We start from the raw sequence: 14,435 nt of genomic DNA, 5'->3' as shown, positions 1-14,435 counted from the left end.
GTTGTGAAGTATAATTGCCAATTCCCGAGTTCATCAAAACCAGGTAAATATCCCAAAACATGCGTTTCTTCAGAAAGGTTCTCCAGAGAAGTATACTCTGTTTAGGGCTCTGCCATCCAAGTAACTTGCCCAAAATGATGTGTGGAAGTTGAAGAAGATATATACAGATATATACAGTTGAAGAAGTATATACGTTACCAGGAACTAAAGATACTGGGTTACACTCAGAATGGAGGAAACTGCATACTACCCTAGCAGGAGGCTGAACTCAGTCATCTTCCGGGGTTTGGATGCATTCTTCTCCCCGTTCCTTCTGCAGTTCTGAGCCCATTTATTTCCCTCAGAAATACAAACGCTACATTCAAACAATCTCTAGTAAAACTCTGCTGGCTATAGGGAATTTACACCAGACTAAATGGAAGCATAACTCCAGAGCCTAAGCCATTTAATGGACCCTGGAGGAAAGATGGTTTTGCTGTGCAAAGCCTCATAAAGGTTTTGTAGATATTTAAGCCAGTAGCCTCAACACTAAACACAGGATTTACCTGTTTAACCAAGAACAAGGGCAAAAATGCTTTGTTCCTCTACGCTGGCACCAAATCCAGAAGGGAAACAAGTGGCTGCCTGGGGGGCTGCAGTGCTGGAGCCCCATTTATTCCGGTACAACTTCCAACTGACTTACATGGGTGCCAACCTCCAGCATTTTGCTGCAGCCAGCAATGCCAGGGGAGAACGCCTGCCACGCCGTGCACTGTGGCACACTGCCTCCACCACAAGCCCCAACGTTCCTTCCTCTGCGGTCCTTAGTCCTTTATTTCCCTATGAGAACAGGCCAGGTTCTGTCTTCACTTTGGTTCATGCTCCCAGCACCCTGGTGGCACTAAGAAAATAACAATTATTTTGCTTTAATATACACCCATAAGACAGTTAGAGGAGAAAAAACTGAAATATGAGGTAAATTAAAGTTTCCAACTAAGGGAATTTACCAGTAAGTCACCATAAAATTCAGATAATTTATTTTTTCAATTCTGCAGCAACTTTCTCCAATTCGTTTGGATTATATATTAGAAATTATGTCTCAAAAATTAAAAGAAAATGTCTATTGACCATTATATCAAATTCTAATTTTAGCCAGAAAAAAAGAATAATTAGGCTGTGATTTACTCTGGTAGTCAACTTACATCAACCATTTTTTTTCCCCCATTTATGTAATTCTGGCAAAATCAAATAATATATACAATGCTCATAAATGCTGGGCTAGATTTAGTAAAGACAATTTCCTTCAGTATATTCAGGACATTTCTCTTTGCTTTCTGTTATAATAAGACAATCAAGTTATTTAGTTTAAGGAGGTAATATGATTGCCATCCATGGTGGCCTCAGTTATAATTTTAGTGCAGTCTTCAATAAGGTACATGGAAGGATTTTTTTTTTAATTTAATTTTTTTAAGCTGTCGTCATCCTGTAACAAGCTGTATAGCCTGGCTGCTGCTCTCTGGGAATGTTTTTCCCCCACATCCTAACCCCTCTCCCCTGCTAGTATGCAAAACTGCACTTATTACCTACGAAGCAAGAAGAAAGTGTAAATCCTACAAACAATCAGTAACGCAAAGCTATCGTGCACAATGTTGGTATGCAGCTGGCTCTGTTCTGGGCAGTGGATGAACAGCCCCCAGCTCGGGACTGGCCACGACACACTGCTCGACAAAGGTGGCAGCACCAGCTCATTGAATCCCAGCTGACAGTGTGTGCAGAAACCCACATAGTAACCCGTATTACTTGAGGAAAAGGCCATCTTCCATAATTCTTATTTTCCCCTCAACATGTACAAGATAGCGTAATCTCCAGGTTAGTTTGATATCAGATCTCAAGCGACAGTTGAAGCAAATAATAACAGGAAAGTATGTTTACGTCTAAGATCCCTAAAGGTATGCACCTAAATTTCTGTTCCTACTTTTAAACAAATATCTTTTCCAGGATACTTAACTCCTCAAAAATTGGACCGCTGTCTATATTAACTGAACAAATACAGATCTAGGAGCCAAACTTTAGTCACCAAGGTATGAAAATGTCAGCCTCAGGCACTGAAAACAGAAGAGTGAGTAATGGTAGATGACGATGGAAGAATGAAAGGAGAACCGAAGGAAGAGAAATTGATGATGGTAAACAGAGGCAGGAGGTGTTCAAAGCCACATAGATTCAGGAACTGGAAGCCAGAGGCAAAGTCAAATTTAACTGAGTCAGTCTGCTCCCGAGGAACTTCTGATGACAGTACCACCCAGGCTCTGCCCTTTGCCCAAAAACCTGTCCTGGAGTTACCAAACCAAGTCTTCATTCATACGCTCCTGTGATTTATTCTGTGTATGCGTAACATGGAAGCATCACTAACAAACAACAGAGCACTCACGCTTTCCATTACAAAGCACTTGTTGTTGAAATCATTGTCTCAAATCTTTAAAGGACTCCACCACGATTGGGTTCTGCCACACTACAAATTCACAATGAGAAGGAACTTCCCAGACTTTTTTCCTCATTATTTATGAATAGATAAACCAAATGGAAGTATAATTCAGAATCAACCGTGATTTCCTTCCAGTGGTACTATGGCAGTGCAGCTACTCAGGTTATCTCTTGGGTGCCTGGTCCGGTGCCTTGTTACACAAAACCCTTCTCCTCTGTCATCAAAGATACACAGAAGTTCTTATAAACAAAAATTATTCTTTTAATATTTTCTCATTAGTTTTAGTTACAGAGCAGAGTTTTCTTTCTAGATTTGCCTCAACCTTGTCTAACCATTAAAACAATTCTTTCCCATATGACCCAGAAGAGTTGCATGGAATGAGAAATACAAACAAACAGTATATGCAGAAAACATGCAGAAATACCTAGTCTTTACTCAGATGGTTTCATTTGCGAGTTCTTGACTTTCCCCTGAACTTCCTCCCCTGAAGGACTGGAACAGTAATACTTTTTTTCCTGAAGTGGAGTAAATCAGTTCCTACACTCACAGTAGCAGAGTGAAAATTAAGATGTAAAGGAGTAAAGAAAGCAGAAGAACCCTATTATTCAACAACAATACAATTTGCTGCTGATCTTTCGTTGCTAAGACAGGCATGTCAATTATTTATAGAATCCAGAGTGTTAAATATGAAGTATTTCAGCCTGGGACAGCATGAAGGTAAAACCAGGAACGTGATCCTGTCAGAACTGCAGAATTGTAGGCAAGGAGAGAATATCCCTACACAGATTACCCTTTTTATTGAACTATACATTGAAAAAGGTCCTTATGAAGTGTCACTTTCAGTGTTAAGTGACATGCATTCTCTTTTTTTGACAGCATCAGTCTGTATTTAACGTTTATCTACAGGGCTACTTCTGCCAGGGAAACAATTCACAGTATCTTCCAAAAACCTAAGTTAGCATAACCTCATCTGAATATTTACATGAAGTCCACAACCTTCTCTTTATCCGTGCTTACGTCTATGAACAGCCTGTCACACACATTTTAAAATTTGCTCCAAATGACCACAACTTTGCCATTCTCATGGTGCTGAAAAGACCTCGCCATGCAGCCCTGAGCAACACTACAGCACCGCCCAAGGGTTAGATACGTACTACCAACTCACCTATAGTAACCACAAAATGCAGCTTAAAATAACTTCCACTGACTCCTTAGAGTGGGAGACACATTCAAAATTAGCAAGCGCTCCTAAAGAAAATAATTATGCATAAAATTACTTCTTTTTAGCTGGTAAGAGAACTATTAATATTGGAGTTAGCATTTATACTTGGAATAAATTTTATTTAAAATAAATTTTACTTAAACAGTAAAACCTGTGACCTAGAGTTGCACACAATGTCAATTTTTATAACACCTCTTCCTGTTTAAAAAAAAATAAGTAATTTACAATAATATTAAAACTAGAAGTTAATCCTTCTGTAGGATTACCGATTGATCAAAATCAACTATAAGTATAAAAAGTAAACAGATCTTAGTTTCAGAAATTAGTATGGGATCAGTGGAAGTGGGCTGTCACTTGGATGACAAGCCTGAAGAGCACATTTCAGAAACGGATCTGCAAAGTCTGCCTACGTATTTAATTGCTGGTTAGGAGTATAATCTAAGGACTGCACTTACTTTTGGTGTATTCAGCATTAAGCCCTTACAGCTAAGGTGAAAGTCTGTGGGATGAAATTATGTCCCTAACCTCAAGCACCCATCACAATCCAAACAATTATGTTTTGCATGAACAATACAAAGGTGTAAGTGCCAGCAATGGAACCGCCTCACTACAACGGCCAGTGTTATGCGACACAATCGTGTCAGCACAGAGACTTCCAGTTACACAGACTAACCACAAAGTTTCAGGTATGAAATCAGAAAGAATGTAAAGGTTTGCTTTTAACAAATGGCTTATCATCATCTATAATAATCCCAGAATTTTGAAATAAAATATTTCCCACCTCATTTGGCCATTTGTTTGCTCAGAAAACATTGCTTCCTTTCTTGTGCCATTTAAGCCGTGAGAGGCAAAAGGCCTCTGTGTATGTATCGTCATTACTGGGAAGTTCCTTGCACGTGGAATCCTGCACAGGTCTGCCCTGCTCCCTTCCTCACGTAAGATACACTCTCTCTCGTTAAGGGAGGTGCTGAAATGCTAAGGTTCTTCGTGCCAGCAATACATGCCATGGTGTGGTTCACACCTCTCTTACATTGAGATTTAAACCTCTCGCATCTGAAAAGTTTAAATCCAGTATCATTAGTCAGCTGAATGGATACCCAGGAAAAATGAGCACAGGGTGAGAAGCACCCGCTTCAAGTTCAAGCCGGGTCAGATAGCAGTTACAGCAATTAGGAAGGTGAACACTCAGAGGCATAGACTGGGCACACAAAGATACCTTCTTAAAACAAGAACTGCACCTCAGGTCTGTTTTGAACTCAAGTGTTTTCAGACACCCAACTCAAACTGCCCTTCCCCTCTGTAAGCAGTCTTTCCTCTCATACATGGCTCATGTGGCCTGGGACCCTCGACCTGCTGAAGCCAATACATACACGTCAGATTGGCTGCTCTTAGAAGACAGGGCAGGCTGCTTCTGTTAGCCTGTTCCTCTAATGATGGCAGCTACAGAGCAGTACTAACGCTACACAAACAGCCCAGAGCAGGCTGCGCGGCTTGCTTACGTATGGGGAGAGGCTTAAACAATGAAACCAAGATGGTTTTAGTAGCAGGTAGCAGTTATTTGGAAACAACCTATGCAAACTGCACACAGTGGAAGGCCTGCTGAAAGCACCAGGCAGAAGCCACTTCACCAAAGACTTCACGACAGACTGAGGCAGACAGAGCTCTCTCCTTTGCGGAGAGTCTAGGAACTGCAGCTGAACACCACCTCCGCATTTGAACTGCTTTGGGCCACGTGACACGCTGACAAGCGCTGCAAGTCTCTTTCATTTCAAGAACGTATATAATTTTACCCAAAGTCTTTACCTTGGAGTCATGCAGATAGCATGTTTGACTTTTTACACGGTGCAAGCCCTAAAATGCATGAAAGAAAGGTTGCACTGCTGTACAGACTGAAAAGAGTTTAATTAATCCCAAAGCGTTCACTTCTTTGGGAAAATAAGGCACATGACAACCTCATGCCTACTGAACTAGACTCTTAGAGCCACTGTAGCTCAATCAATGACAGGTCTTCTCCCTGAGGGATTTTTGTTCATAGTGGCCAGGTAGGTACTTCCAATAAAAATAAGTTTTCTACGGGCAATGATGATTAAGAAATGCTGACAACACTGTTCATCCCTCACAAGGAATAACTGGTGTGATGCTATTCAAAGAAAAATATCCCAGATCACGATGGGACTTCTCAGCATTTTCCTCCTTGTGCACTGACTCTACAAAAGCCCTTATTTACTAAACTATTATAAACAACTCATTAGCCACACTAATCCCATAAAGCAAGCGGTGCATTAATGGTAGATATCCACCATCTACTATGGGAAAAGCTACACTGTCTGTCTCTAAAAATACCTCGTGTATTTTATGCCAGTCAGTCGCCAGCTTTTATTCAAAAAGGGCAAATTTTTACTTAAGATGAGTATGGTTGGAAGCAGACAAATTATGTGGCAGATATTAATATACTCATAATAACTTCCACAGAATCCAAATTTCAACTTATGTTCTCAGTAGTGATCTGGATTAAGACACCCTAAATTGCAGTGAAAGGTTGTCCATGGATCATCTGAAGAACTAATCTGTACTAGTCAAAAATGTCCACAATTTATTGGGAGGAAAAAAAACAAAACAAAACAACCCCCCCCCCCCAAACAAAACAGAAAACCTTGGAGCCCTACCTTCTAGTAACAACAACTGTAGTAACAGCCACTGACACGTCATATGGTCTTACTAAAATGCATTGATGGGTCCATGAAATATTCTATGCCAAATCAATTATTTCAAAGATGGAGGAATTCTAACTACATCTCTTCCAACTGCCTTGCCTCTGACATTGAGGGAGAGATCTTCAAATGCAATGACTAAGAAATTCTGTCTGACAAACCACTTACAGAAAAGGAATAATACTGAACTTCAAGATCAAAGCATACAAGTGAGTGATTCACCTTCCTTTCTTGTATGCTTGCAAGACATAGGCTAAACACAAACATAATATTAGGTGCTTTGAAAAGCTCCACCTGCATTTGAGTAAGAGAATTGGCATCAAGTGGTAAGGTGAGGCTACACAACCCTGAATGACTGGACGCGACTCTCTCTTAGATAAGCATCCTCCTCTACTAGCTCGAGAGCTTTGTCTATCAGACCATGTCACCTGAATGACTAACAGCATGCTAACTCCCACTGCTGCCATCTCTCACCAACTCCAGCAAGCTAAAGCGTTAGCAGGACAGCTAGCAAAATAGAATACATATTTCCCAGTGCTCCCCTGCAATTGAAAACATGAATGCTGACAAGACTGACGGAAGAAAAAAAAACAAAAAACCCACAAGCTAGTCTAGTAGGCAACTGTCTATCCTCAGGGTCATATAAAATACCACGTGCTGGAAGAAAGAAGAAATAGCAAGGAGTTGGCAACATCCGAAGCACAACGCCCACAGAAGTGATTATGCTGATGCCAAATCTGGTCCTATCTGAGCTTTCCAGCCACTGCTGAGTTGACAGCACGTGCCACGATGCCGGAGCTGGCAGAGGGGATGCGGAGCACAGCTAGTGGCCACTAGCCACCTTAAAGCAGTAGCACCATGCATCCTCCCTGAGCTAACATTTAGCGGCCTGAATAGTAAAATAACATGTATACAGTGCTCTTCGGCAAAACACTAGCAAATACCAAAAAACAACTCCCCATTCTCCGTTTCGCCCAGCTTGCTGTGACGCCAGACTCGCAGGGTGCTGCGGTCCACCACCGAGCCATGCTGGCTGGGCTCCAGGGCCCCAAACAGCGAGCGGGAGGAACAGGGAACAGCTGCAAGTCCTGGCTCTGGGGTACCGGCACATCCGTAAGGACACAGCTCCTTGCCAACACTGACTGTACTCTAATTTTAACAGACTTAAAGCTTTCCAGATTGATGGTGAAGAATTTCAAACTCAAAGAGCACAACAGATTTACATCCGAGTTTATAGAAACAGCTGAATAACATATCAACAGCCTTAACATACACATATGCAGAAAAAGAATGAACAAAACTATCAGATCTCCCAAAATATGGATTGAAAGCAACAGAAATTTGCTAATTACTATTTTAAGTATGCCTGAATTCTCAACTCTGGCGTTACTAAACTAAAAATTATATCATCATATATTTTAACTATATGATAGCTTATGCAAGTTACAACCACTTCAAAAAACCAATCTGTATTTCATATGATATTTATACGGTATTTCAAACATGGTTACATTTCCCAAATGACATAGGACAAATTACTACTTTTTCACCAAAAGAGTTGAACCCAGTGTTGTTCCTCCCCTGTGGCATCATGTGGCCTAAACATAACAAGGATGTTAGGACATCCTGTAGCATCCAGAGCAGCTCCTTATCATGGCAACAATGGGAAAGTATTTTAATAAATAGGGAGAAAATTAAACCATAGAATTGAGCCCAAATAATATTTTCACTGACATAGTAGAAGTCATTGGCTTCTTCTCAGAGAACTATTCTACTGGAGGTAAGCTGGAGGCTGATTTTGGAGAGAGAAGAGCTGGTAGGGAATATGGGTTCCCAGCTTCCAGCCATCTACACTGCACGAAATCCAGAGGGCTGTCCACGGAAAATGGTATCTGTAAGTAATTCCTATATGTTTCTCATCTTCAAAGTGTAAAAGGTTGGCTTTCTGGCAAGCTCTACGTGTTCTGAAAACAGCTTCTGATAGATGAAACCGATGCCCTAACACAGAGCTCTGTCCCCATGACGGGCTCTTTACGCACTTGGCTGAAAGGATCCAAAGACACCGAGTGCACTGGTTTAAGCTACACTGCTGCAGGAAACGCACTTTAGTGGGAAACGACAAGGTGCCAAAGGCCAACAGAAAGCCAGTGTCTCCCTTCCCAGACACCTGGTGCACATACGGAATTCCTGGATCTTTCAGAAGATTTCCTAGCAGTATGAAGCCTGAAGAAACAATTTCTGACACTGTCAAAACTGCACTACTGATCTTCAGGAAAGGCTGTGGTGTTAGCACATTCAAAAGCCTTAACCCTGCCCTGCACAATGCTCTGTGTGACAGACCATGTCTTGATTAGAAACAGTTTAAGCACATAAAAATTACAACTGGCACCAACACCTAAACTACAGCAAATTCCTCCCTGATCGTTGTTTTGAAGATGATGCTTCCAGCAGAATAGAACTGTTATTTATACATATCAACCATTCACACCTCATCCTGCTTCTGTACTGTCAAGATCTGCTTGCCACAGAAATGCCCTTCTGTCCCATACACTTGCTGCCAGAGAGGGCCAAGGCAGGGGGCAACACACAGATAATTACTACAAACCTGGAACATTTTCAAGGAGAATGTTTGCTCTTGACTTTTGGGGGATTAAAGTCAGTCTTCCATAAACAAGCATGAAAATACCCCAAGGAGAGCTACCTTACTAATGAAGATTTTCTTGCTTCTTGTCAGTTGCTTCAGCCACTTCTGCTGCCATTGGATGAGAGTAACGAAGGCCTCTCTTACTGCATGGCTCTCTGCAGGTGTGATTAAATCTGCCTCTTACTTCCCAAAGTCCCCAAGTGGACTATCACGCCTCAGTTACAGAGATAATGTCTCAGAATGAAAGAGCCAATAAGAAGTATTCCTTTGGGCATCTCAACAGCATTAACACAAAATGCAGTAAAAAGCATCAGAGTAGCAGAAAGCAATTTAGTCCTCGTGGAGGCAACTTGTTTGCAATGCATTCCAAACATTTTAACTGTGTGTATCTGCCCGGGTTTAAGTCAGAAGACGGTACAGGCAATGGCTGCACTGAACCGTCACCTCAGGAGAATGGCACTGGCTGCAAATTAACTGGTTGAGTTAATCTCATTTCTCTTTTTGTTCTCACCACAAAACATGGCAGCAGACAACCCAGTATGGTTGCTAGACTAATTTGGCAGTGTGAGCTGCAGGTCGGGATGAGACAGCTGCTGAACCTGCAAGCGTGTGCATGCAAGGACACACTTGAAAGTATGAGTCTCGCAGGGGTTTTACATACAGAACAATGCAGCTTCGGGGAAGACCTAAGCATAGAAAGAGTAGGTCAGGAGTGAGAGGTGTCACTGGGACTTCATGCAAAATGGAGGAGGAGGGAACTCAGAACACTCAGCTACGGTTTGAGGGGGTGTGCCATTTGCCTCATGAGGGAAGGTACCACATGAAGTCCCACAGGCTCCAAAATGCACTCAATTAGCTGTTCCTTTTACCTTTTTGTTCTACCCAGCATTTCTTCAAGAGCACTGTCATCTCTGGCTTTGGCATCCTACTCATCATCTACGAATTCATGTTGCCGTTTCCTCCCTGAAAGGAAAAAGTCCCATCGTCAGTCATTTGTTACACAGAGGAAAGGACAAATCTGACAGAGCATTTTTGCGACTGTTCAAGTTCAAAGACCGCTGCTCCTTGAGCAGGCAGTACTGCAAGTTGTGTCCTCTGCCATGGTGTCATTCATCCAAAATCAATCAGCCTTTGTTGACTCTAGAAACTTACCCCAAATTTACCTGTAAGCAGCTGAAAAGCTGTCAGTACCTCAGACCTGCCTGGAAAGAAAGAGCACGGCAATGACTCACCCAGAGTAAAAAAATTCCCAGCAACAACAAGAGAGACTTGTGCCATGCAAATATCTTTATTTTATTTTAAAACATTCTGAAAGCATTAATCTATATGAAAAAGAAGCAATACAACGCTGAGAAAGCACGCTTAACATTAGGGAAGCCTTCATTTCATATCACATGAACCAAATTAAAAATAAAACTAAACACAAGTGTACAAAGCGGAGACAAAAAAAATCAATTTTCTCAAAGAGATAACATGAGGGACTCCCACAGGGGCTGGTAAATTCTGGAAGAGAGAAAGAGATTATATTTTATGGGAAGAGATTCAATAACCATTCTTTTCCCATAAAGCTAGTGATGGAGGATTGTCACTGCTCCATAGACACACTGTACACATTTCAGGACAACAGCAGCAGAAAATCAATAGCATCTTTTATACGTGAAAAGACATTATCTCTATGGTCTCCTAATACTAACAAACGGGACCAAAGAAGACTTTTACTAAAATTTAGTAGTCAGCATTAATCTGGCTGATCAGAGAGGGGTAGTATGCTAGTCTACATCCTTGAATTTTTTATTATTTTTTTTAAAGAAATAACTCTGCTCAGAGCTTCACCCTCCACTGAAGCCAAAGAGCCCCCAGATGACACTACATTAGAAGTCTAACAATGTTGAACCCTGGCGCTGTCGCTCGAAAGCCCCATCGGCATACATTTCCTCTCTGGCTGATGGCTGTAATCATTAGGAGGTAGGAGCTTTATCAGGTGGTAATTTGACAGCTTTGACAAGCTCAGCTGAATTTACGGCACTTTCTAGTTTTTCCCTCCATTGAGCTGCAATGGAACTAAAGTTAATATTAGCAAAAACACTTTGTGCGGGGGCAATTTTCCAACGATGACTACATGATTCCAGTTACTAAGAAAATCTGCTAAACAAGGCCTCCTCACAGTCCCTTGCCACTTTCACCAGACTCGGGAAGATGGTTCCTCATCCAGCCTACTAGCTTAGATGAAAGATTCGGTAGATGAAAGGTATCTCTGGTATCCCTGGCTCTAAAGCAGCAGAAGTTAATAAATTCTGGGACACCTCTACACCTTGTAGAGGAGTCACTAGCACCCCAGAGAAACACAAGCACGGATGTTTCCCTTAGCTTAGAAAAATAGCTTATAGCTCCAAACCCAATTTTCCAGACAGGGACAGGTCCGCTGCCCCTTTTTCACCACGCAGCACTGTTCACTGGTGCCTCAGCTCAGAAACGATGGCACTTCAGACGCACCCTTCCACCGTGTCCCAACAGACTGCGCAAGCCCTCCCGAAGGACCCTCCTGAAAACCCTTTCAAGCACATTCCGCTACCTGCTGCTTACCCAGAACAAACACCTAACCCAAGCTTATGAACGTGGCACCTTAAGCTAAGGATGGTGACGTTCAGGATCATTGTGCTCAACTCCCTTTCTGGGTGCAGGCTCAATGTCTTTTAAACAGAGTACATCGTTTCTTAGTTCTGTCTATAAAAAAATCTAGGACATTAAAGCTTAGGAAAAAAACAAGTAAGCGTGAGAGTTTCTTATTCTTTCATGGATACGGTCCACTCTAAGAAGGAACCCAAGCAATTACATCTGAGGAGGAGAGGTACCAGTGGATTGTGACCTCTGGAAAATGGCAGCACTGCATCAGGACACTGCTAAGACTAGTCACAGTTTACAAAAGGAGCACGCTACACACACTGGAACAGAAGCCACAGCGTCACGTGTCTGATGGCACATGGGCCGGCTAAACCCAGGATCCAGTTCTGCTTCCAGTTCCAGGGTCTGCTTCTCTCATCACAAAGATCGCGTCCCACACAGCACCACAATGCTTTCTTGTGCGGTGTCAGGAATCTGCGAGTAGCGACATGGGCAACACTGCACCCTGAACCAAAGCTTTGCAAGTCAGTAAAGCACAAACAAGTACTTTTCTTTTTTTCTCCCCCCCCCCCCAATTGCTTTTGGCCATAGATGTTACGTTTTCTCTGCTACAATTTAGGGTTTTAAAGAGCTATCTCTACATGCTTAGAAAGCACAGTTCATATTTAGCTCCCTAAAGTCATATTTCTCTCTTCCTATATTTCCCTGCCAAGATGTGACATCTGTGGACCGTTCCCAAAAAATTCCCCTGAATCATCTGTGATGCATGCGAAACAGCGGCCAGAGCTGGCAACCAGCAGCTGTGTCTTTTAGGAAAGTGTTAGATCAATCTGGTAAGGGAAAGGATTCCCAGTAACTCTGCCACTAACATCCCCGAGGACCACACAACTCCCAGATCACGTTAGAAAAAGAGCACCATTATGACAGGACCAAAATCCATGGGAAATAGCGTTGCCGCAGCAACTGACATCCTCAGAACTTGAGTCCTCTTTGCATTTTTGCACAGACTCAATGACTCCTAAACCACGTGGAAAAAAGTGAGTCTAGCAGGTGGGTTCATTCAGGAAAAGCATGCTGCCAGGTGACTCCCTGTAAAACAGACCCATTTCTACATGGTTTCTCAGAAAGTGAGCCTTTGTGGACCTCTTGTTCCAAGCACTGCATCTCACTTACTACGACTGCAGAGGGACCTCTATAACACGATCAATACTTCCCTTCTAACTACCCTTGGATCAGAAAAAAACCTATTAAATATTAAAACATTCCTGTTTTCAAACAAAAGTTATGTGAAGATAAAATCCAAACCAGATTAGCTGAGTTTTGGAATGGGAAAACACAGTTTCAGCTTCACGCTAGACTGTATTGGTGTTAACAAGCCGTCTCTCAGAAGCTCGTCTGAGGACAGCAGTACTCTAAAATCACTCCAGCACCCCTACACAAACACCAGATGCAGTCACTGGGGAACACCCAACCACGAGCAGGAAAGGCCTTACTTCTCTTCCTGGCCGCCTTATCACAGTGATAAAGCCAACAAACACCCAGTCTGTCTGCCAGCATGCTTTATAACAAGGCACAGGTTAAAGCACAGACCGGGAAGCCCTTCTGATAAAAATTCTGTCCACTCCCCACACTTTTGGGGCATTTCCTTCTATTTTGCTACTGGGTAAGACTTGGTGAGTGCCCTCTCGTGGTTAACCCACCAAGACTGCCTGCTCTTTGGAGGGCAACACAGCATAAACTCTAGGGCCATATTCTCTGCTCTGTGGTGAAAAGCCAAAGCAGCTCTACTGACATGAAGAAAACTGCTCCAGATTTATACTGGTGACAAATGAGAACAAGGTTTAGCCATGGTTTGCTCCCTGCTAGCTGTTCTGTGCCACCAGCTTTAACATTGCTGAGCTGATCTTCTGCTCTCCTTTGTATTCCATGCAAGTCGGAAGAGTTGACCTCACGATACTGCGTTGTAACAGGCTGCGACGTTTCTCAGGTAACCTGTGCAAGTCAACCTCGTAAGAGCCAGGAGTCACTCAGGAAATAAAGATGCTTGGTCACAAAATGGTGTGGAAATGATCCTCTTGTTGTGCCAGGCAAGAATTTATGCGACTACCGGTCCCATAAATAACGTGCTTAAGAGACAGCCCCTTTGGGGCAGTCTGGAGACTCGCTGCAGGAGCAGCGTACCCCCCCCGCCGCTGCCCTGTGGCTCGGCGGCGCGGAGCCGCGCAGCGCTGTGCTCCGCTGCGAAAGCGCTCGCCAGACCCGAGGAGCGCTGCCCTAGGAAGCGGGCGGCACGGCGGGCGGCGCCTGCGGCTGCCCTGCCTCCCTCTTACCTAGGAACGGAGCGGACAGACACCCTGACCGCCCGCGGCTCCGCCGGCCCGGGCCCCGGGGCCCAGCCCACTGGCTGCTGTCACAGCCGCCACTCGGCCCCCTCCCGGCCGAGGCGACCGCGCGGGCACGCAGCGACCGCGGCGGGAGAGACGCCTCAGGGCGCCGGGCCGCCGCCGCGGGGAACAGGGCCGCTCCCGCCGGGGCGGGCGGCGCGGCCGCACCCGCCTATCCCGCGCGGCTCCCTCAGACGCGGCGGACCGGAGCGGAGCGGGCCCGGCCGGCCCGAGCCGAGCCCGAGCCGAGCACTCACCGCGCCATCCCGCGCCCGCCGCCGCCCGCCTCGCCTCACGGCTCTCTGGGGCGGGGCCTGGCCGCGCATGCGCAGACAGCTCGGCCGCGTGGGAGTGCGCGTACCAGCGCGCATGCGGAGACGCTCGGCCCGCC

General features: G+C 44.1%; 1 protein-coding gene across 1 annotated transcript in view; it reads right to left on the bottom strand.

The window, feature by feature from the left end:
* The window catches only part of CAMTA1 (calmodulin binding transcription activator 1), a 326,965-nt gene extending 312,585 nt beyond the window's left edge, over positions 1–14,380 (bottom strand). Inside the window, exons 1-2 of the mRNA XM_072884097.1 lie at positions 14,302–14,380; positions 9,908–10,001 (exon numbers count right to left, since the gene is read on the bottom strand). Of these exons, the coding sequence (XP_072740198.1) occupies positions 9,908–9,974 (67 nt within the window). The 5' untranslated portion in view covers positions 9,975–10,001; positions 14,302–14,380. The remainder of the gene's footprint in view (positions 1–9,907; positions 10,002–14,301) is intronic.
* Between the last annotated feature and the right edge of the window lie 55 nt (positions 14,381–14,435).

The sequence above is a fragment of the Ciconia boyciana genome, chromosome 19 (assembly GCF_034638445.1).
Source record: "Ciconia boyciana chromosome 19, ASM3463844v1, whole genome shotgun sequence".
NCBI classification, from domain to species: domain Eukaryota; kingdom Metazoa; phylum Chordata; class Aves; order Ciconiiformes; family Ciconiidae; genus Ciconia; species Ciconia boyciana.
This window is presented reverse-complemented; position numbering and strand designations above follow the sequence as displayed.